The sequence below is a fragment of the Drosophila virilis genome, chromosome 5, assembly GCF_030788295.1.
Source record: "Drosophila virilis strain 15010-1051.87 chromosome 5, Dvir_AGI_RSII-ME, whole genome shotgun sequence".
NCBI classification, from domain to species: domain Eukaryota; kingdom Metazoa; phylum Arthropoda; class Insecta; order Diptera; family Drosophilidae; genus Drosophila; species Drosophila virilis.
In genome coordinates, this window is record NC_091547.1 from 5123496 (window position 1) to 5147964 (window position 24469).

Genomic DNA, 24469 nt, shown 5'->3' on the forward strand with positions numbered 1-24469 from the left:
AATATATGGTCAAGGCGAAATGTGGCGAAGTCAAATCGAATGGGTTGGGTATTGACTCCAGTACAGCTGTTTGCACTGGCTGATGACATTATTTTTATTTAAATTTATAATTAAAATAATTATGTTAAATAGACAATTGTGGGCGGGGCAGTGAGGCGCGAGTGCATAAATTGCGAACAGCAAAGGGGCAAGGCAAGCGAAAACAAACGCCTAAAAGCAGGCAACGCCTTTTGTCAAGAGGCGGCATAATTAAGCGCATAATGACTTGAAATTAGCATGGCAGCTAAAAATGACAGGTCTACAGGGGGGGGGGGGGGGCAGGGGTAGCCTGCTCTGTCTGCTGCAAATCGAGTTATAATCACAAACGACACCAGCAACAACAACTTTCCGTTGGCCTCTTCAAACTTTTTAGATGGCAGCAAGTAGGCTGGGGTGCAGAGGCGGACAGGGGGCTGGTAGCTAGGCGTATATATGATCTGGGGGCAGGTGTTGGGGTCTGCAACTTGAGCTTAATGCTGAGAAATACATTTTGCAAATTGATTTATGCGTAAAATATTGCTTTGAAGTCGCAATGCGACGCCCAAAACAAGTCGCTTCAGCAGCTGCCTTTGCTCCAGCTTCTGTTCGAGCTCCTCTGCAGCCTTTTCCAACACCTTTCACTCAATTTACCGAATCGGAGACCTTCCTACCAAAGTCGAAAATCACATTAAATGCTGCCGCCTATTAACTAGACCCAGCTGTTGGCTTTAAAGCCAAATTCACTCGGACTATTCACATTCGAACCGAAAAGCCTTCGCACCACCATTGCAGTCAACGATGCGTGCTCTGCGAAAATATTGACAAAGTTTTATGGTCCAAGCATTCCATCAGCACTTTAAGCAACATTTGTTGATTCTATTTGGGTCAGACCAACTTTGGTCCAAAGATTTCCCACTTTTAGCCAAAAGCGGAGGCCATGAAGCTGCCCCTCCCCAAAGAAAGGGGCAGGGTGGGCGGCGCAGCAAATTGAAATTCAGTCGCAGCTGAATTATTGATTAAAGAGGCAGCACAAAAAAAAACACACACACACATATAAAAAGGAGAACGTACGCTACAGCTGAGAGACTGTGTAATACCCTGTAATCATTTATGAGGCGCACAAGATAAACATTTTCTTAAATAAATACTAAAAAATAGAAAATGGGATAAATGTAATGGAATAATTATTGTTGTTTATAGCACAAGAGAAGAGTGTGGGAAGAGAGTGTGTGTGAGAGAGAGAGAGAGAGAGAGAGAGAGAGAGAGAGAGTTTCACTATATATTCTATATAGCATATAGCGTATAGCTGGATATGATAGGATCTGCTTTGCTCACCACAACAGCATACCCCTTAACACTTACCTTCCGGTTTACAGGGCATACAAACGCCTTTTAACTTTTTGGTTTTTTGGCCAATTATTACCTGAATATTTGGTTTATTCTCTAATTTTATCTGCTTTAAGCCTGATTGAGCGCCAATATCATTGAATAAAATATTATGGGTTTGGGCCTTTTTCTCGTTTTTCTTCTCTTTTTTTTGCTTGGAATTCGTAATTAGGGTTTTTCATATTAACCATCAAGAACTAAGACTAAATTGGCCAAATGAAATGTTGGCAAACAAAGTTTTGCGCGTGCTGGGAAGAGTGGTGGAGGAGGGGAGGGGTAGGGGTAGAGGCGGTGTCGGCAAATGAATTTGCGGGCAGACAAAAACCCAAAAAAAAAAAAAAGCAAACAAAACCAGCGAACAGCAAGAAAAGTTCAAAGGATGCCGCAGACTCCTATAGAAAAAGCCACAAATAAAGCCGGAAAAAAGTAAACCAAAAGTATAAATAATTAAAATGTCTGTCAATAATACGCGAAAGGAAAGGGTATACAAACTGTTTAGCTATCTTCTTTTTTTTTTTTTTTTGGTACTTCGTGCGAATGCTCATATAATTTTAATTGCTTATTGGTAAAAGGAAAATAAACCATGGAACCGACGTCAAGCGAAAATCTGTGAACAAACTTATAAATATCAATTGCCGCAGTCTGTTCCCAGCTTTGGGACACGCGGCGTATGCGCGATGCGTTGTGTTTATTTTTATAGCCCGATGACGACATTGAGTCTCGAGTTTTTCCAATTAAATGTTCAGGCAGCAGTCGACAGTTTATAATAAATAATGCTGCTATTTATAGCCGGACTGTCTGCATGGCACAACTATTGTGCCACATAATTTCTTGTTTATTTATTTAAATCGAAAACAAACAAAATGAAAGGCGCAAAAGCCAAATGTCAAGTGCAACAATTATTTTGGCCAATGCCTCACTTCATTTCCGTTTCCGTGCTGTAAAAACAAACGGAAATACGGAAATAAAGCTAAACAATAGCCACAAGTGGGTTTCGTGGTTTCTACATGCCCGAGAGCGTGAATAGGCAATCAAAAACGGGAGCAAGGGGATTTTGGGCCAACGCATTGAACCCATTTTCGCTTGACTTCATTTGCTGGGCTTATGCGTTGCCCATTCTTTGTATACTCTAACTCTAACTTGGGGTATATTAGCTTGCGCTCAAATGCCTGAAGCGGGCATTCAATTTGATTTTTATACGCTGCGAAAATGTAGCATGTATAATGTCTTTTTTTATATGCTTCAGATAGCTATATATATATATATCTCTTTGATATTTCCCACACATTAGCCATAAGTCATATGTATTTTGTAGGGCATTTATTAGTCGCCTTGCAGCTAGTTAGCTGCGGCCTGTCGCCCATTGTGCTGGCTGTTTTGGGCATTGCCCTTGGCTATGCTCTGGTATGTGGCCCTTTGTTACGATTTTATGTTGATTTATGGGAAAATAATCCTGGCGCATTTAGCATGCAGTACCAGAGGCCTAAGCATAAGCCTCCAACTTAGCCCGGCCGACTGCAAATCAAATTTACGAAACAAACGCTTGCTGTTTAAGTTGCTTCAACTGAAGTGCCTGTCCGAACTGTTCAAGAATTAAGTTCTTATGCCCTGTACGCACTGGGGTGAGTGGGTATATTGGGCTTGTGCAATGTCTGCTGGCTTTCACGTCAGCTTAAGCTCGCATTAGACATATGCTGCAACTAAAGTTGCCTCACTTTTAATTAGTTTTCAGCGTAGGGTATCCAGTAGTCGGCTACATTTGTATGGCCGTAAATTAAGATGGCATTTTATATTTCTATTGCGCACACTAGCAAATGTAATTAAATTATTGCAATTTGTTTTCCATATCAAACATTTGCTTTTGTATTCGTTTAATAAGCATTTAAAGGCAATGCCAGATTTTGGCATGGAATTGCAGTCACGCGTTTCTGTGTAACCGCGGGGCGTTCATTAAATTGCGCAGCCAAAGGGCGAATTTAATTCACTTAAACGAAATGACAGTGAAAATACCAAAATGTTGTTAATTAAAAAATTGCCGCCCTGGGCGCGAGCCCAGAGACTGGGCCACGTATTTTGGCTAACCCAACAACTGGACGACTCTGTCTTGGCCCACAGCGGCTGTAAAAATAAACCAACACGCCATGCGGCGGGAATGTGTGAAAAAAAAAACAAAACAAAACAACAGCTACCCCTCCGGCAGTTTAGCATCCCCGCCCGCCGCCCCTCGACCATATCCAACAGTCGCAGCAGCCCAACACTTGAGGCGCTCGAGAGTCCACAAGCCCCCCTCGGCCCGCCTGGAAAATCTCGAATGCTGACGCAGCGCAACTATTTCGGCTAACTTTTCCACCTGTTCAATGTGCCAGAGCAGCCACAAGGGCATAAAAATAGACACAACCCAGAGCACAATTTGTGCGACGTTTCGCTTCTGCCAGCGATTGTTATCGAAATTGTATCCGCTCTAGCGGCAAATGTTATCGCTGCGCCCGTTATCGACGTCTGCGGCCAGCAAGGTCACACACAGTCAAAGCCATTTCGTTATGCCTCCATTTTACTTATTTTCTCTCTTTTGATTGGGCACCTTGTTGTTGGCCTTAGCGAAATGTATGTTATTTGTGGCATTGTTGTTAATATGAATAAAATATAACCATTTATTAAGGGCGTGCACTTTGTCCGTCTCGACATTCAAAGCATTCCGAAATCTCAATCCCACCCAGCCTCAGGCAAGCTTGTGTATTAGATGCTCTAACAAAGTGGGCTATACGCAATATGCGACTCGTTAGGTAACTCATACTATTAATTGCAGCTTAATCTAAGCATATTTTGAAACAGTTTTTAATTTCTATATAAAGAGTTTAGGTAAATGAACTTTAACTTATCCTTCTCTCGCCTTAACCCAATCTGCGAATTTTCATTGTTGGCATTTTGCATTTGTTTGGAGAAAAGCGTATTCAGTCTTTGGCAACTCTTGATGTTTCAGTTTATTTTGTTCATTAGACATTTTGACATCATTTAAATTTGCTGCCGAGCGCCCTCAAGCGTTTTTCAATAACGCACAGCGTATAAATTAAATTAACTGTGTGGACCTTGTGCATTTGAAAAGTTGTTTTCCGTTTTTAGATAAATGTTAATGCTAATGGCATGTGCCGGCCATTATATGTATTCAAATTGTCGTGTAATAATTAAGTTTTATGGCTTTTATTGCTGTAATTAATGAAAGTTAATAAAAATAAATAAAATATATCTGTCAGTCAGTCGTTAAGTTTCTTTCTTGTCCTCCGAAATGTCCGATAGGGAGGGTATTTCGAAAAAGTTTAAAAATTCCATTTTAGCCTTGATTGTGTCCTCCTTTGTCGTCTTCAACAACCCATCCTCATCCTCATCATCTTCATCATCTTCTTCGTCAAAAAACACATCAATTCCCGTTGTATCTTTACACTCTAAATGATTCGTACTCGTTTGAGTACTCGACGAGGCCGTCGCAACGACTTCATTGCTTACTTTTACTTCTGTTTGCAACTGTATTGGGTTCTCACTTTTTTCGTCTAACTGTATATCGGAATCGGAGATATTGAAACGTATATTACGCGCATCCTTCCGGCGTGCCTTGCGTGCCGCCCGCTTCGATTCTTCTTCCGGGGATTCCCCATCACTGGAAATTTGCCTGGCCTCAGCGTTTTCGCAAATTTCACTGTTCTCGTCCACAGCCTTCTTTTGCTGCGAATTTTTAAGTGTATTTTCTCGAACTTCTTCATCGGTTTCGATTTCACTTTCACTTTCACGCCGTCCGAAACGCTCTATTTCAGCATCCAATTCGGACTCTGTGCTGGCAAGGCTGCTTTCGACCATTCTTGAAGTGGGTCCATTTGTTCTGCTTATAGCTGCTGCGAATTTAGTTGTCGCTAAGGTTGTCTGTTTATCGGAGTCCATTGGTAGGCTTTCCTTATATTTCTTAAAGTGTTTTGTTCGTGCTGTTTTGTGTGAATAACATTCAGGAATTTCAAATAACATTCAAGAATTTACAAAATTGATAAGATATGCAGAGCTAAGAAGAAAGTAAGTCTAATTTGCTATTTTTTTCTTTTTCTGGATAGGTTTATTAAGGAGTTATCTGAGCTATAAATGTCCATTTACTTAGCCCACATTTCCACATTGATTCCAACTGATCCCAAAATGAATATTTTAACAAAGTAATTTTTATAATTACGTGAAATTCGCATATTTGCAGCACTTTTTGCACAATTCTAATTCATTCAGCACTCGGTGTGGCCAATTCCAATGCCAATTTTAAGCATGATCCAATGCATTCCGATTCCAAGTGGAAATTACGAGCAATGGGGGGGAGAAAAAAAAAACAAATGCAACAAGACAGCTGGCCAAATGCCGAAAGTCCGAAAAGAGTGGAAATTTTCAAAGATCAACACACAGCTCGATGATCATACATATATATATATATATATATATATATGGTATATATATATGCGTAAATTGGATTATGAGAACAACGATAACATGTAGAAGAAGAAGAAAGAGCAGCAGTAGCTGTAAGCATTTACTTAGGGGCGCGCGTCTATTTTCACAATATGTGTGAAAAATTATTGAAATTGATTTTTAGCTAAGTTTTTGGATGTTGCTGGTCTAAAATTAAAACGCACGACTCATGCGAGATGGCGACGCTCAAAGTCGGAACACTGAGAAATAAATTGCTAACAACACACACACACATACTCACACAGACACACACACACTAACACACACACACACACACACACGCTCGCATGTCAGATATGGTACAGTACACACCCACGCCTTTGCTCAGCAAGCGCTCGTTCGTATAGACGACTCCGAATTCGGATATATTTTTGGAAAATTCTTGAACAGCATCGGAGTGTGTATCTGTCTGTGTGTGTTGTGTTGTGCGTGTGTGCGTTCAGCTCTTGCTCTCGCGCTTTAAAAGCCGCATACGCCCTGTGGCCGGGCATCAGTGTAGGCTTGCAATAGCTTTGGTGAAGATCTTACAAATTGTTTACTCCCACCCAAAAACACAAACCTCAAAAATGTCTCTAGAACGTGCTGTTCGTGCCAAGGTGAATAAAAGTGAAAATACAAAAAAAAAAAAAGAAATAAATAAAAATATATATATATAAATACATGCAAATACAATTAAAATAGTTCAACTATGCAAATGAAAAGTGTTCGGTGCCGTAAATGAAAATTGTAATAATAATAATAATAATTTTTTTGTTGCAAAATGACCTCATCTGACTGTAGATTGCCGGCAAACGCAATCCCGAGATGGACAAAGAGGCCCAGGAATGGATTGAGGCCATTCTTGGTGAGAAATTCCCCGCTGGTCAGGTGTACGAGGATGTGCTTAAGGACGGCCAGGTGCTCTGCAATTTGATCAACAAACTGCAGCCGGGCGCTGTGGCCAAGATCAACTCATCGGGCGGTCAATTCAAGTTCATGGAGAACCTTAACAACTTCCAGAAGGCTCTCAAGGAATACGGTGTGCCCGATATTGATGTCTTCCAGACTGTTGATCTGTACGAGAAGAAGGATATTGCCAATGTGACTAACACCATTTTCGCTTTGGGCCGTGCCGTAAGTTAATTGATTGACTGACTGACTGATTGATTGATTGATTGACTAACTGGGTTTGTTTATGTTGCAGACCTACAAGCATCCCGAATTCAAGGGCCCCTTCCTGGGCCCCAAGCCCGCCGATGAGTGCAAGCGCGACTTCAGCGAGGAACAGCTGAAGGCTGGCCAAACCATTGTCGGTCTCCAGGCTGGCTCCAACAAGGGCGCCACCCAGGCTGGCCAGAATATTGGCGCCGGTCGCAAAATCTTGCTCGGCAAGTAAATGCTTGGCTCTGGCCCTCAGCAGTTGTCTTCAACTTTCTGTCTGTCTTTCTAATTTGTTATTTAAACTACATCTATGTTTAATTGTTAAGTTTACAAACCAAAACATTAAACCAACAACAAAACTATTCCTCACACAAAACACACAAAAAACCAAAAAAAAAAACCCACAAAAAAATGAAACACTCACACAAATGCAAGTACGCACACACACACACACACAAGGGCTTGTCGCGATGCGCCTTATATTAAGTATACGCCTAAGTTAATTTATACATGAAAAGCAATTAATAAAAAAATGATGATGATATTGTGGAGAAAACGAAACCGAGAACGTGCAGCATAATTGAACGAACGAAATTGATGGCCAATTCGAACACGAATCCAATTCCAGTCTAATCACATCAAAGTGTTGCGTTTGTGTGGGTGTATTTGTTATTTATTCATTTTATTCATCTATCCACTTGCGCATAGATCTGCGTCTATATGCGCTATGATCTAAATATGGCTGCCATAGCTCTGATATATATACTATATATACATTTATATATACCTGAATATCGCGACGAAAATATAAACAGCCCGTTATTTAGAAGTATGTGCAAAAAAATTCCACTGAGACGTCTTGAGGTCATTGCAGACAGCTACTTATAACAGTTTCTATATACATATATATGTGTGTGTATATATATATAGCTTCGATCCAGGTTTCTCTTTCTTCGGTTACCTTAAATACTGTATAGCTTAGACAGCAGCAGGAACTGCTTTTTATTCGACATCAAGTGGAATAAAGTCCAACATTTAGCTGATTAATTCTCCTAAATTGAATTAATATTATTCTAATATTTTTTTTGTATGTATTTATTTTTCTCTTGGCAGCTATTAAATTCGTCTATAATATAGTCCATTTTCGCAGGTGTTAGACGACACTGAAAATTATGGCCACATGCCTGTTAGGTCTGAGACATTTTCCGAATTTCACGCCCCCATTTAAATTGGTTGGCTTTTGATTTGATTTATGCACACGAATTTTGCATTCGTTCACATTGTTGGGCAATGTGTATTTGTTTATAATGCAAATGAAAAATGTACTTCATCAGTTTTTGTTAATTGCCAGCAAGTCTTTGCTAAATATAAAATTCTTTAAATATACACAAACTAATTATTACCAAGCAAAATTTCCACAAAATTCAAGTGAACACACAAATACAATACAAAATTGTACACAATGAATAATTCATAGATATTTTATGCAAGGCAGTGAAAAAAAAAACAAAAATATTGCAAAATATTTTTAATCCTTTTTTGCTTCATTTTAAATTCTAGAAACAATAAAAGCAAGTCTTGAGTTTTATTGATTTGACGAAAAGCAAAAAAGAACTTTGTTTAATTTTTTCATAATAATTTAATATTATTTCTTTTATCAGAATTGGCTTCTGTTTATGCCCTTTTATAAATAGCTGACTAATTTATGGCCAAATGAAAGCGCGTGCCAGAATTTTGTTTACATTTCAATAAATTTGCGCAATTGTTTAAACAAATCGAATTCGCACATGTACAGATTTTATATATATATATATATATATATATATATAAATTGATACAATTTCGCTATATATAATTATGATATTATTTTGGATTCAAAGCAGAAAGAAAAGAAAACAAACATAAGTTAGCCACGTTGACACTGAAAATGTGAAGATATATGTGATATATAAATATATATATCTATATAGCATACGTCTGTCATGGCGCGCATTTATAATGCATGCAGGTCTTCGTTTGATATATAGGAAATCATAATTCTCCTTTTTATATATGTGCCTATATATGCATATTTATTTGGTATTTTGTGATCTTAAACACATTTATTTATGTCAGCCTTGGTCAACTCGAGCAATATATATATTTGGTTGTTTTTTCATATAATTATTTTTAAAGGATTTGTTGTATTTGTGGGGCAGGGCAACAGCTGGCTGCAGGTATCATAACGAGCTGGGATATCTTTGACACGCCGAAGACTTGATACCCTTCCATACATTTGACTTACAGCTTAGCAGATATGGGAGTACAGTAAAGCTTTTAAATGCTGCGTTTGGGTCTTTGAAAACAAAATATGTCATACAAGAATTCATAGTTTGACTGATTCTTGACAGAATTTAGCTCATTTAAAGCTAGCATAGTTTAACTAGCAAAAGGCCGGTTTTGGTGAAGATATCCTGCTAAGCTAAAAAGATTTCCATATAAGAACTGAAATTTCGGCCAGTTGTTCCTATGGCAGCTTGGTCGAGATATCTTGAAAAACAAACAAGTTTTTTATACATGCACCGACTTTACGATGTTTCCCTTATGGGGTCACAGATGTCTCCTTCAAATACCCTTTGCATTATAATACCCTGTGCATATAAATCAAATACAAATTCTAAAATTTAGCTTTGCATACATCTAAAATCCTTGGGTTTTCTGTTTATTTTTTGAGAAGACACTTCGCATTTAGGTACAGCGTGTTTCAAGTTCGATAATGCGCTGGCTGACACGCCTGAAGGTATCCTTCAGATCCTTGACAACATCCTGTTTGTCCATCACTTTCTGCACGGTCTCATCGTAGTCGTGCATTAGGGCCGGCATGGACAGGAGTCCGCCCTGGAAACTGAGATCCGAGCTCTGTTTGCGTATGGTGCTGCGCTCCAGCTTCGCATTGTAAAGAGATTCGCGTAGATGGCGCTGCTTGTCCTGCATCTTGCGCATCGTGAACCGATTGCTCCTCAGCTTGGTGATCAGCGCCAAGGCCTTCTCGCGATTGTGCTGCGTCAGATGCAGCTCGGTGTGATAATTATAGCGCAGCTTCTTCAGCTCATTGTTGCGTTCTGCATGGGAAGCGTTAGGAATATATCAAGCTGAGATCTGTTCGTTGTATCGAAATTCTAATTACCTTCGATTTTTTTGTCCAATGCTACTACTTGATTTTGAATGCTTATAAAGTCGTCCATGCAGAGCTCCTCGTTAATTGTTTCCAGTTTGTGTATTTTCTGCAAAGTGAAAAGATGAAAAGTAGCAGCTGCTTTAACTAGTTGAGAATTTTTATGCAAGCAACCAGAAACGGAAGCTTGGCAAAATAGTCAATCTATCTAAATTCCAGAGCTATTTAACTTATGAAACTATCTAAGATCTGGTTCTATATAAATATATAAAGGGTAAAAGATTATTCGATACGTACATCTACGATGCGTCCCAGTGTGTGCTTCCTGGTGATTAGAAAGAGACGCGTGTCGCTGATCTCATTGCGTTTCTGGGCCATGAGACGCATTTCACGTTCGATGATACGTTTCATGAAATCCGATTTATTGTTGGCCAGCGTACGCATAATGACCTCCTCCAGATGCTCCTCGGTATATCTGGCAATGTTTTGCACATAGCTAAGATCCATCAATACGCTGGACATAAGTATGGCGTTCTTCTTCTTGGTCTCTGCAGCGACCAGAACACGGTGATCCAACAGGGTTAGAGACTCCAAATAGCGAAGTCGCTCTTTGGCTTTGGTGTTTGGCTCCAAGTTGGCGAATACACGATAGTTTTTCATGCGCTTGAAATAATCGGCCATTTTCAGATTGATATAAACATTGATCTCTTTCTCAACGCTATACTTATTTGTAACATCTATTAGGGTCAGCATCAGCTTGGCCTTATCCAGTTTATTTCGGAGTATTGTGGATTCGTTAAGATTTTCCATTTCGTTGACCACATTGTTGAACATTTCGTGTAGAAAATCCATTGTTATTTTATGTATTTCCAGTTTATTTTTTTTGGCCTCGGCCTCATCTGGATCCTCAAAAATGACATCATCGCGTATGAAGCTACTCTTGAATTTAACAAACGCGTCCAAATCGTCATCTTCCCTCAGCTGGATGTGCTTGACGTCCTTAAAGTCTGGGAAATCAGTATCTATTAAGTCGATGTCAAGATCATCACTTTCGCCGCCCAAATCAAGGGCCAGATCATCCGTTTTGCTGCTCTCGGTCGAGGAGCTGGTCGACTCGCTCTCGACATACCCGGTGACGGGATTAACAAATTTACCAACATCGGTTGCCGTACTGATTTGCGAAATGAGGGATTTTGCTCTGTGCGCCTTAGGCTCCTCGACAGCATGCTCCTCGGATATATCAGATAATGATGGCATCTCGAAATAGGAAAGGAAATTCGCCTTCGCCATTATTGTATCGCCTTTGGGTGGCTCCCGCACCTCGGGCTCATCGAAATCGTCGTCGACATCGTCGTCGCCAAAAATGTCGTCGACATTGATCTCTTCGTCCAGCATGTCTTGCTCAGATGTTTGCTTACCGGAAAGATCCGGTTGCTCATCATCTGCGGTCGGCAGAGCATCTCTAGACTCGGTTATCTCACCCTCCACATCGCCGTCCTGCTCTTCATCCGGATAGACGTTGCCCACAAGATCGCTTTCGCCAAGCGTAAAGCGCAAATTAATTTTCTCCTTCAAGCGTATCTTTCGTGACACCCTCTTCTCCTCATCCGTTTGCGGGCCGCTCTTATCCCATACCTCATTTACATTTGCGTCAGCTGCTTCATCGGCTCCCTCTCTAAGCGCTATGGGTACCTCAACTGCTTGGGTCTCAGGTTCCGTTAGTTGTTGTTCTTCTCTGGGAGGAACCTCAGAAGCTTCAGGAGCTGCAGGAGCTGCAGGAGCTGCAGGACCTTCAGGAGCTTCAGGCACTTCCACTGTTACAGCAATCTCTGTGACCACCTCCGGATTGGCCTCGTTTGTCGTGGGCCTCGCCTCGGCTCCATCTGTGGGGTTCTCTGTCTCGGTGTCCATGGAATCAGTGTAGTCTATGTGTTGTTAAGAAGATTTTAGGATTTTTTTCATATATTTTTTTGTAGTGTCTGGCTGTAGTGTAGAATGTGTCTGTGATAAGCTTAGATTCGAACTAACATTCAAATCTAAAGCAAATTGATTTAGAGACAACAAAAAATAAATATTAATCACAAATTTACCAAAAATTTAATTTTGCATATTTATATATGTATATATAAATATCTTTTTATTAATTGAATTTAGGTAAAATGAATTTAAAGTTAGGAAAATTATGAAGAAATTTAATTTGCAGCTGAAAAATGTATTCAGCCTACATTTTTGCTCAATTAAAAAGTTGCTTACAAATCGAATGAAAGCAAAATGATTTCAAATTAAGCATAAATTAGTCAAATAATTAGGAAATTAAGTTCAATTTGCAATAGAAAAGCAATTTCCGTTGCATATTTTCAGGCCGAAAATAAATTCAACGCACGTCTCGGGAAATGCGAAAAAAATGTGTTTATCTTAAATCAACTGCGGCTCATTTCTCTTTGCCTAAGCAAATCTTTGCCGCTTTAAAGTTGATTGATGACTCGGCAAACTTATGACATTGATAAATTTTTAATAAATATATCTAAAAAAAAAAAAAAAAAATAAGAAGGAAGTAGAGGCAAAACAACAAGAACACAAAATCGTAGAAGAGAACATGAATTTGTACGAGCCAAATATTTCGTTTGGGACATCAGGTGCCCGTTGATTTGCATAAAATGTTGCAGTGCGCGTTGCCGCCGAACCGAACAAATCGCAATTTACATAAAAAATATACATAAACTGCAATGTTTTTTTTTTCATTTTTTGAGCAGTTGCCAGTTTGTTATGTTGGGCTTGGCTCGGCTTATCCAAGCAAAATAGCTGAACAGCATCTGATTTGGACTGAAAGATACTTTATAGCCACAAGTTGGTTCACTCTTCAAGGAAGGATCAATCTTATTTTGTATGTAATATACCAAAAAAAACATAAAATATATTCATATCTATCTGTCTATCTATCTATCCATCTATCTATCTATCTATCTATCTATCTATCTATCTATCTATCTATCTATCTATCTATCTATCTATCTATCTATTAATCTATCTATCTAACGTATTCAAGCTTCATTTCGTTTATAATTTTTTTTTAATTTCTTTTCGTTCCAGAAATATGATATTGTAATTGAAAATTGCAATCATATTTTGCATAGATAAATTGAAAATGGACCATGAAACATTAACATGGAACATGATGTCTTAAAACTTTAATTCCGAGCTAAATTAATTTAATCATTTGCTAAGGTTATTAAAAAGGGAAGCCTGGCAGAAATTCTATTCGTATTTAAGTAGCATAACATTTTTGCATAGGAACATTGGAAGTGAAACATAACAGTGAAACATAGAAGTGAAACATATATCATAAAATAATGATTCCCCCTTCCGAATTGTTATATTTAAATCATTTCGTAAAGTTCTTTATTAAGTTTAACATAGATTTGTTCTTACACTCGACCTGAACATTGCAAATTGAAATTCCCAACGGAACATTGGAAATGAAACTGAAATAAAAAAAAAAAACGGGGCTCAAGCAACTGCCTGCTGTAAACCAATATGCCTGTTAACCCTTCTATGGCAGCCAGGGTATAGACAGGCGAGGCGTAAATATATAAATTGTAAATTCACTTAAATTATGCAGTGGCTCAACATTTCAATTCGTTTTGGTTATGTTTCATTTCATTCCGTTTCGTTTCGCCTCGTCACTTGGCCTTTTGATGTGCCCCAACTTGAGGCAAATGGAATATGCAAGCGCCCAACGGGGAATCAAATTCAATCAGCCCTTTGCTATGAATCCACTTATTTTTTTGTATAAGCAGCCAAAGACTTCTGGCAGCCACTGTAAGCCGTCAAATATTTGCTTTTAATTTCGTCGGCGACACCTTTTCTTGCCTTCACTCTTATCGCTGAGCTCGTCTTTTATATTACTTTCAGTCTAGTCCAGTTTAAATGCTGCCCAAAAGGGCGTAAAGTCGCAAGTGTCAGCTAAATGCTCGAGGATAAGTGAACGCCAAATTGTGCCGTTAAGATACTTTGCAATCTGAAAGATACTTTTACACTTGTACATTTCGGTTTTCGGTTCGCTTTTGTTGAGCATGCCGCTCACGTCAGGCAAATCCTTTTCTTTTTTTTGTTTCTGTGGGAGGAGTGGGTTAAGTATGGGGGGGCGAGGCGATTTTCTTTATCTCTGCCGCCGTCGCCGCTGCGGATTAAACGGCATTTGCGTCTTGGGCCAGGTCAACGTCTGCCACTAAACAAAATTCATACGCACCGTGGTACACATTTATTTACATTTACTGATTTCCAATCAAAACTCTTCGTTTGTTTATTAAAAATGTAGAATGTATATATGTTATTTGTTGTTTTTCATGCTTTTCATGTTGTTTTTCGTGTGTGTATGTTTATTTAGTTTTTCGCGTCTCGTCGATAATCGCCAATTGCGCGTTCAGTTTGTTTCGCTTGATCTTTGCTGATCTGCGTTATCAATTTCATAGAGCAGCAGCTCAATTTGTATTTATTATGCAAGTCAAGCTTGAGAATTTTGCACACAGCCAGCGGACAGTACGCCCAAGTAAATTGCGCATTCCGAATTATGAATAAGATCCGTATAGTTATGCTGCGATTGCCGACGCTTAAATGCCCTTTCCATATAAAAATACTATGCTATTATTGTATTATTCTCAATAATATTCAAAATAATAATGTCCTACATAAACTCATCTTACCTTTGCTTACAGTTGGAAAATCTTTCCGCAATGCCTAACATATTTCGTCAGACATTTAAAGGAACTTACTGTGGGGCGAACCATATACTCAATGCGTTACCTATTTCAACTCAGTCCTAAAGTGCTCGGTCTATAGTGTATCAAAATACAATTTTTTATGCGAATTCGTGTTGTGCAAGCAAAGTAAAGCCTGAAATTCTCGATATGGATTCGGTCTTTCTCTGTCGCCTCTGTCAGCTGCATAGGTTGCAGCTCGGCTGGCAAATCGATGTTGCTTTAATTGGAATGGCAGGCACTGACACAGGCGGTGACTGTGGCTATCAACAACAACTGGCAAATCAGAAGTCTACAATGTGATAATAAGTAAGCCGGCAGGGTTCATAAGAAACAGTCGGAGGCAACGCGAGTCAGTTGAGGAGCACGAGTCGCAGCGCGAACAACAGGCAAACACAACAAACACAGACACAATTCGAAAAGGATTAACTAACTAGCAGAAGCCAACTCTAAGAAAATGCATTCTTGGCTGCTTATAACAATGTTGGCGGCGACGCTGATGCTAAATGTGGCATGGACTAAGCCGCTGGGCCTAGACACTCTCCAGGAGACCGATGAGCAGCTGCTCAAGATGCTGGGCGGGCACAGCATGGAGGACGATTCAGTCAGTGTGGAGAATGAGAAGACGAAACTGGAGCAGGAGTGGGTGCAGCATGAGCGTAGGAGGCGAGCAGCTGGCGAAGATTCAAGCGGCTCATCCGAAGAGGGCGCCCAAGCACAGAAGCAGCAGCCGGAGAAGCAGCAGCAGGCAAAGGCTGACAGTTCATCCGAGGAGACGCCGGATGCCAAGCAACAGTCGGAGAAGCAGCAGCAGGAAAAAGAAGACAGCTCGTCAGAGGAGAAGCCCCAAGCACGTAAGAGCCGATCAGCTGGTGAGGATTCAAGTAGCTCATCTGAAGAGGATGGCCCAGGACAGGAGCCAAAGAAGCAGCAGCCAGCACCACAGCCAGAGGCACAGCCAGAGGCACAGCCTGAGGCACAGCCTGAGGCACAACCTGAGGCCCAGCCGGAGGCACAGCCTGAAGCACAGCCTGAAGCACAATCTGAGGCACAATCTGAGGCACAACCAGAGGCACAACCAGAGGCACAGCCTGAGCCTCTGCCCGAGGCACAGCCCGAGCAGGAGCAGACAGCTCAGACGACGCGTCGCCGGCGTGAGGCCATGCCGGACAATGCCAGCCAGCAGCTGGAGCAACTGGAACCAATCCACAGTATTGAGCAGCTGGAGCAGTTGGCCGAAGCAAGCGATTCACTCAACATGGAGGACTATGCACAGGGCTGCGAGGTGCTCGAGGTGGACTCCAACGAGGTCAACAATGAGACCACCTACGTGGAATAGAGCCAAATTCAATAATCGTATTCTTTAAACTAGCAAATAAATAAACAAAAAACAAATACTCAAAATATGCCAAATGTTTGTTATCGCAGCTCGTGACGTCATCAGCCTTATTGTTGTTGTTGTTGTTGTTGCAGCTATCACCTTTGGCCGTCCTTAATCAAGAAATGTGGCGGAGTCTGTGGGCGGGCGAGGTATGTCCGGCTGATAAGGAGTCGCTGTCTGGATTTTTGTCCAATTTTTTTTTGTTTCTTTTTATTTTCGGTGTCAGCTGAGAATTTCGCATTCGATTTGAACTTTTGGGGCTTATTGAAGAGTTTCCAAAGCAGCTTTTCCCATAGGTAAAAAGCGAAATGCTGTGAAAACTTTTCCACGAAGCCTTGAAATCGAGTGCAAGGACTCCGGCAGAAGTTTGAAGGACTTTCGCGTATATGACACATATGAAATTGTTCTTGACGTCGACAGAAAGCAGTTGATTATGTATTTTATTTATATATATATTCATTAATATAGAATATTTATAAATAGCAAATGCTGACGATTCAAAACTATTTTAAAGCTCTATAAAAATTAATTTAATATTGATTTAAGCTTAATTTCAGCCATAAACAAGTCAAAAGTTCAGTTAATAATTAATCAAAAGTAATTCGAATAATAAAGATAACATTCATTACAACCCGGCTTTATTAAATATCGATAACATATAATCGATAAGTGCTTAAAACGCATGTTATCGATAAACAATAAATATCGAAAAAAATGCATAAAGCATTCTTAGCGACAAAATATAAATAAAGATAATACATAATTAATACATTAATACATAATTAATACATTATGAAATAAACTACCTGTTAACTGATTATGAAAATGATTAAAATATATTTTTAATTTATTAAATTTTTAAATAATTATTATTATTTACATTTTAATTGAATATCCAGCCTGTGTTCTTATCTGCTTAATTCGTATAGTTGCACACAATTCGATCGATAAATCAGTTCACGTGTCGCACAAATGTCATTCGCTGATATTCCAGGAATTATAAATAGCGTATTTTGATGAAATTCCTTGTGGATGGTTTTGCAGGCTAACCTTTTGACATTAACCAGATAAGCGGCACACTTTTGAATCAAGTATATTGAGTTCATGTCAGAACAATCAGAGCGTAAACAAAATATGCGAATAATACCCAATTACGTGTTTCGCTAATGAGACAATGTACCTTACCAAGAAAAATGTCAAACAATATCATTAAAATCAAACGTAAAAACTGTGCACGCGCAACTTATTTATAAACATGCTTGGAATATTTACTATGTAAAAAGTCGAGGAATTGCAACTGGATGCAAACAATGTGCTGTCAGCTAAATAAAAACTAAAAACAAAATAGCAGCAACAACTTGCGAGTTAGAAAAACTTTTCACGGACCTATCCCAATGCTCAGCATAGAGAAACAAAAATAAAAAATCGAGAAAACGTGCAAAGAATGATATGCAAGCGATCAACGACTGCGATATACCCGATATGTAAAGGTTAGTACATCTAGTATATAGCTATAATCAGAATCGAGTTATAACCATGTTAAAACCGATTCATAACCGATTCATAACCGATTCACAACCGATTCACAACCGATTCATAACCGATTCATAACCGGTTCATGGCTGATTCCAATTGAAGTTGAGACATAATTATCGTATGCTCAATTCAAGAATTCGAATGCAACAATTTTTTTTTTTGATTTAGAGAGTTGTTATCACAAAATTCCACTTATCTAACATTTATTTCCCATTCACTTCCCGAAACTAATCAACCCCAATTGGGTTGGGGCATGAGGAAAAGTCAGCAACCGTGCGGCAACTATTAAAAAAGCGAATGCACCACAAAGGCAAACTTCTCGAAATTATTTTCGCGCTTTGCCTTTTAGTTTTAGTCGCCCGAGGCGTGTGCAAACGTGTGGAAGCCAAAGAAAATTGTGGAAAAGCCCAAGGAAAACGGGAGAAAAACCCCAGCATACTTACATTAAAATTTGGCTGTCATAATCAACACACGTATTAAATTCTGGAAATTGGCAAACTCATAAATGTGCAATTAAACAAATTTCGAAGGAAATGAGCGCAATTTTCAAATCGTTTTCATTGTGCAATGCGTGAAAATTGATTATATAAGAGACGCATTAAAGGAAAACTCAGTGGAAAGCATTTCCGCAAAGTCAATGGCCAGCGGAAAGTGAAAAGCCGGCAAAACACAGGAAAATTTAAAGAAAACTCAATTTCGCACGGGTTAATTTTTTTTGGCAGCTGAATTTTGACAGGCAAAAAGCAAAGTAAAAGCAAAAGCAAAAGCAAAAGCAAAGTAAAAGCAAAAGCAAAAACTATTGCAACAAATTGTATAAAAAGCCAGACAAAGAGCGCAGATAACAAGAGACAGAGAGGAAGCGACAGAAAGAGGGAGAGGGGGTTCGATTTATAAATAAAACGAGCAGCCACGCAAAAAGAGCAACAACAAGAGGAGGGCCAGAAGAGAGAAAGAGAGAGAGAGAGAGAGAGAGAGAGAGAGAGAGAGAGAGAGAGAGCGCGATAGAGAGACAGAAAAAGTAACATAAACAAACAAAGGGAACAGCAAAGGGAACAACAACAAGATGCCCGAGCCTCTGGGCATACTGTGGTCCACGCCGGAGACAAAGAAGAAGGCGCCCATTATCAAGGTATCCTGCGGCATTGGCGACACGGACGGCTTTCCCGCCTTCGATGTGGAATCGGATGCCTACGATTCCAAGGATGATGAGAAATGGGGCTTTCTGATAACCGGCGGCGCCGAATTTCACATGCCCTTAACCGTCTTTCAGGTACGTAAATGGAGAGAGAATTAACATAACGCTCGTTTAACTGTTTGTAGTCCACCCTTCCCCTCGCCCTTCCCCTTCCCCATATTCAGCCTGAGAGCCCGCCCAACTGTTCCGTCCAATCATATTCCTTTCCAATTTCCAATTGAGGCTTTTGGCTGGCGCTATGACAGCTGCAATTCTTATTTCGTCATCGCGCGTTTCTTTTTGGTCGCTGGCCAAAAGCGTCTAAGAGTGCGTGTGCTCGACTAGCAAATACCCTGTATAGAGTTACCAGCTGATGTTACATAGATTCCAGCTGCTTCTTCCTCTCAACGAGAGGTTGGTTTTTCTTCTATATTTCGGCATTTCCTAGTTATCGATAATAATCAAATACTTAATGGATCCTTATCTATAATCTTAATCGAGAATAGTTAAATACTTCATCGATACTCATTGATAATCTCAATCGATGATACTTAATCGATAATTATCGATAATCTTAAACCACGAACATATCTCCATTGACTCTGCTACGGAAAATACTCCCTCTGCCTGCCTGTTACATACGTTTTCCCAACACCATGATACCCCGTTTTCACCCATTTTCCACACGTACAGGGTATTGAAAATAAACACAAGCAACATTTTCGTATATTTCGAGTTTTTCGACTATGACGAAATCAGCAAAAAGAATATTTCACATTGCCGGCGCTCGTGCAATGGGGCGTATGAGCAACAATTGCCGTGCAGCTGATGACAAAAGACAAAGGCGGGCAGCGCGTTGGGCGGGGCAGCATTCGTTCTCGTTTCGATTGTTTTTACTCTTGAGCCGGGGAAAGCTCACAAAATTTGGGATAAAAGTGTTTCTGCCTAAGTATTTCTATGTATTGCATTCGGTTTTGACGTCTGGCGAAAATATAAATTGTTATTTTTTTGTGTCGATGCGCATACGCTACTTGAGTGGGGCATAGACGATGTTATATGCAGCTTGTACACGATATACAAAATGTAGAGTATAGAAAGCGAATGGATTAATTTGATCTATATGTTGGAAAGGAGAGCAACAAAGATTTATTTATCAAATAATAAATCTAATAAATAAAGAAATTAACATCAACTTTAAATTTAATATTTATTGTTCACCTCGATAAATTGGGCTTAATTCAACTAGACACTAATTGGGTCTATTTTAGTTTTGTTTATAACAATTATAACATAATTGGAAGATAATTTTGCCTATTTTATAGTACACTATAAATGAACATATATTAACAACTAAAATAGACATAATTATCTTTCAGTTATTCCAAAACTATTTCATAAAGGGCACAGTAATATCTTAAGCCATATGCCAATCGATTTGCTGTAGCGCACACTTAACGCAGACAATTTTGAGATACATGCAACAAGTATCTCATTGTGTGTTTTGGGAGCAGACCTACAACTGAATACATATATCTATAGACGAATTTGCAGCCATCTGAAGCTGTCTGTCATATATCATATGTATATATATAGTATATATAGTATTTGTTCGACCTAAACTCGAACTACGCAACATTTGTCGAACAATTGCGCGTTGACTGTTGCCTCGTGCGGTACGTGAAATCGAAAGTTCAACGATTTTCTAGCATATCTATAGTATGTATATGGCTTATTGATATGGCCAAAGGGTAAAGGCTGTCTGTCTCTATGCAGGTAACGCCGAATGGTATAGCCGACAAGTCGGGCGTACGTCTGGGCGATATAATACTCGAGATTAACGAAGAGGACGCCACGCAGCTGACACTGGCCCAGGCACACGAACGGATCAACGCGACGCCCAAGAAGGTGCACTTTCTCATGCGCAAGTAGGTCGCCCCAGTTGGCCATAAATACCCTAGAAATATATATATTTGTTTTGCTTATGTAAAATCGCACAGCATGGAGGAGGACGATGCGATGGGCATGTACGAGGCCGGCGAGGAGAAGTCCATTGTGATGCGTGTGCCCAAGCCAATGCCGCCGCCAAAGGGTAAGTTCTGGCGCACTTGCTCCAACCGAGAGCATGTATCCAATATGCATTCCCAATCCAAACCCAATTCCGCGCCCTATCCCGCCCAAGCATGCGCCTGGCATGATGTGTTGTAGCATTTGGTGTGATCACAAGAATTTGGTTGTACTTATATTTTTTGTAGACTTCACCCCAACCCCATTGCTTGGCTCGCGCTGCTGGCATCCCATTATGTGGCAAGAGCCGCCCGAGCCGCCCAAGCCCAAGAAAAAGAAAACGAAAACCCAACTCGATGAGGAGGGCAACGAGTTGATCATTGAGTTGAGCGAGGATGAGTCTTCCGACGAGGAGGATCAGGTGATTGAATGCCAATCTATTGACATATTCAATCTAATTAACGCCTGTTCTCTCTCTCTCTCTCTCTCTCTCTCTCCCACCCCGCTCGAATGCCCCGCAGGAGCTGCCGCATCATCGCATTATACGGAATATTAAACGCTTCTTTGCGGAGGTCGGCGATAATCAGGAGCTGCGCAGCAGCACCATCGAGAACATGCTGCTGGCCCTGCCCACGGCATCCAAGTCCAAGTGATGGCCACAACCCGCAGCCCCCAAGCCGTAATCCCTCTCACACCCCGCACCCAAGCCAATTAACTCACGCCTTGGTTTTTGCTTTGAATTCGTGTACATAAATCTTAAGCTGTATTTGCATATGTATTTGTCTTTGTCTCTGTGTGTGTGTGTGTCCGTGTGTATTTGCAATAAATCATAAAAGCCATTTGCCATAAAGCCTGTCTCTGTGTCATCGCTTGCTTCTCGTGCAGGCCGCGTGCTGCCCAGCTCCATTGAGCTGCGCCTGCTGGAAATGCAGCGCAAATTGTCGGCCATTGCGGAAATACCAAAAATCTTAAGCTCAACGCTGGCCACCGTCTCTCAATCCTTTGGCAGCCTCAGCGTCGAGGAGGAGCAGCAGCAGCAGCTTAGCCGCATACAGCGCAAGTTCTCCTACGATGAGGATGCGCTCGACTATGAGCTGCTCGAGCAGTTGGCCAGCGGCGATGAGGATGCGGAGGAGGAGGAGGATGAGGAGGGGGAGGACGAGGAGGACGCGGAGCAGGAGGATGATCTGGTACAGGTGCCGGATGGCGAAGATGATGACGAGCTCGTGTCGGAATGTGTAGCCAAGCAGCTAAAGGATCTGACGCCCGAATCGGATTATGCATCGGAAGTCAATTATGCGACAAATGAGCCAGGCAATGACAATGACAATGACAAGGACCAAGTGCAGATGGAGAATGATGATGACTTGGCAGCTCACAAGACCGTTTACTATATGAAGCTGCCTGCAGTGGCCTCTGCCAGCTCCAGCGAAGAGGAGGATGAGGATGAGGATGACAGCGATTTCCTAAGCACCACTTACACCTGGAATCTGCGTAATGTGCCCAAGCTGCGCATCAACGAGGGCGATGTCGATGCCGCAACAGATTTGACGCTCAGCCCGAAGCTGGAGTTGCCGGAGAATGCGATTGACACTTCAAAGGTGCGCGCTGCGACGCCAACGCCCACGCCCACGCCCACACCCACTGTCATGCCCACCGTCACGCCCACTTGCACGCTTGAGGCGAATGTGGAGGCAACAATAGCATCGCCAACCGAGTCACAAAAGGTAAAAGCAATCAATGCGGCGCCTCATTAGCGGCACACACACCTGCACACACACCTGCAAACACACCTGTACACGCACGCTTTTGACATTGTCACCTTTTGTTGCAGCTGCTTTTCAAGCTGGATAACCTGGAGCGCAGCTGGCCTTGGGCGGATCGTGAGAAAATCATCTACAAGTGAGTTGCCAGCCCCGGCCAATTTATGTCGATTTACTAATGTGTTTTTCTTCTGATACTCGCTCACAAAAGTGCCAAAGGGTATATTGGTTTGCTTGTCTCTTAGCTTATCCGTCCGTCCATATGAATATCCATCGTTTCGTATCTTCTTTCGTCTGTCCATAAAGCTATTCAGCTGTTCGTCTATCCGACGGTCCGTCCGTCAAAATATCTGTCTGTGCGCTCTCCCTCCAAATTATCCGAATGGCCGTTTTCCTGTACGTTCGCCCTTCCAATTCTTTCGTCTATCCGTCAATTAACAATATTTCCGTATGTCCATTTATCCGTCCGTACTCATGTCTCTCCGCTCTTTTGTTTGCGAGTCTAGCTATCAATCTGTCTGTTAATCCGTCCGTCTATCTGTACGTCCTTTTGTTTGTCTATCCGTCTGTCTGTCAAGTTATCTATCCGTAGCCTGTGAACGAGCATTTAGCAGTCGCCTATACCCGACTGCCATATTTATGCTGTCTATATGTACATGTGTTTTTCCTTGGCAGGCAATCAACTTGTCATCTGGTGCCGCGCAAGCCGCTGGGAATCGTTGGGCAGCGCATCCAGCTGCTGGCCAAACAGGAGCTGCTGCACAAGGATAAGACGCAATAGTCGGGCGCATCGCACAGCTCCTCGCTTAGGCATCCCATCGGCTGGCTGCAGCTGGCAGCCAGCCAACTTTTAATAGAGTTCATTATGCAAAATGCGTCAGAGGCAAAACAAAAAAAAAAAAAACAAAAAAAAAAAAAATATTTTCAGCAGAAGCCGCACAAGGTGAAGGGGCAACTTTTACACTCACTTACATGTGTTCTCCGCCTGCTTTTGTAGCTCATATTTTTTTTGCCTTTTTAATTAGAATCTGAGGTCGTAATCTGTGCTAAATATGCTAATCATCCTATTTTTTTTACTGAATTTTACCTCACTCTTGTTAAACTCTTTCACATGTTTTGTTTCCACTGTTTTGTGAATTTTGCAAATTAGTTCCTTTTGGTAAACAGTTGAAATTCGAATTTTATTCATACAACGCTTGTCAGAAAAACTAAAAATGCAATTTTCAACAAGTCGTCACTTAATAAAAGCATCTTTAAACTATTTTTTTTTCTAGATACTTTTTTTTGAATTTTTATTTAGAGACAGTATGACAGGAATACGATCGTATAAATAATTAGTACATTGTACTAAAACTAAAGCAGGTAAAAGCTTTACAAGCTCAGATAAAATGTGGGTTGGCTGCATTGAGCGCAGTTGCACGGATAACTGCATTCACCGAGAGCAATTATCCGGAGAGTGGATATTGCGGCTGCTGTAAGCGTAGGCGATAATTTATCCATACACTTTTGACTCTGCAATGCTTGCTTGTGCTACGGGAGGGGCTGACCGTTGCGCTCACGCCATTGGTCCTAGCGCTTTTGATCCCGTTACTTTGTGGATGGCGTGAGCGCAAAAGTTTGTGCGCTTTGTTGTTGCTGCGAATGTCGGCTTAGCGTGAGCGCAAG

General features: G+C 40.8%; 5 protein-coding genes across 7 annotated transcripts; 3 read left to right on the forward strand and 2 right to left on the reverse strand.

The window, feature by feature from the left end:
- Nucleotides 1-4662: 4662 nt before the first annotated feature.
- On the reverse strand, nt 4663-5253 carry LOC138911432 (transcriptional regulator ATRX homolog). Its single transcript, XM_070210582.1, has one exon. It carries the CDS (start codon nt 5251-5253, stop codon nt 4663-4665), a length of 591 nt encoding a protein of 196 aa, XP_070066683.1.
- A 1080-nt stretch (nt 5254-6333) lies between these two features.
- On the forward strand, nt 6334-7506 carry Mp20 (Muscle protein 20). Its single transcript, XM_002048686.4, has 3 exons — nt 6334-6491; nt 6676-7008; nt 7079-7506. The coding sequence occupies exons 1-3, from the start codon at nt 6462-6464 to the stop codon at nt 7268-7270; spliced, it is 555 nt and encodes a 184-aa protein (XP_002048722.1). The 5' UTR covers nt 6334-6461; the 3' UTR covers nt 7271-7506.
- A 2191-nt stretch (nt 7507-9697) lies between these two features.
- LOC6625755 (putative leucine-rich repeat-containing protein DDB_G0290503) lies at nt 9698-12209 on the reverse strand. The gene is made up of 3 exons (XM_002048685.4): nt 10487-12209; nt 10202-10298; nt 9698-10136 (listed from the first exon to the last, which is right to left on the reverse strand). The coding sequence occupies exons 1-3, from the start codon at nt 12098-12100 to the stop codon at nt 9763-9765; spliced, it is 2085 nt and encodes a 694-aa protein (XP_002048721.1). The 5' UTR covers nt 12101-12209; the 3' UTR covers nt 9698-9762.
- A 3218-nt stretch (nt 12210-15427) lies between these two features.
- LOC6627151 (protein TsetseEP) lies at nt 15428-16285 on the forward strand. The gene has a single exon (XM_002048684.4). It carries the CDS (start codon nt 15428-15430, stop codon nt 16283-16285), a length of 858 nt encoding a protein of 285 aa, XP_002048720.3.
- Nucleotides 16286-18198: 1913 nt separating this feature from the next.
- On the forward strand, nt 18199-24066 carry LOC6627150 (PDZ and LIM domain protein 7). Of its 3 annotated transcripts, none has more exons than XM_015174086.3 (6): nt 18199-19133; nt 20811-20962; nt 21035-21126; nt 21927-22768; nt 22876-22943; nt 23480-24066. In XM_015174086.3, the coding sequence occupies exons 1-6, from the start codon at nt 18927-18929 to the stop codon at nt 23583-23585; spliced, it is 1467 nt and encodes a 488-aa protein (XP_015029572.1). In that variant the 5' UTR covers nt 18199-18926; the 3' UTR covers nt 23586-24066. The 3 variants fall into 3 exon arrangements, with proteins under 3 accessions (XP_015029572.1, XP_002048719.1, XP_070066178.1); XM_070210077.1 differs by lacking the exon at nt 18199-19133 and adding an exon at nt 20622-20753; XM_002048683.4 differs by lacking the exons at nt 21927-22768; nt 22876-22943; nt 23480-24066 and adding exons at nt 21290-21462; nt 21563-21891 and having other exon boundaries at nt 18238-19133.
- Nucleotides 24067-24469: the final 403 nt, after the last annotated feature.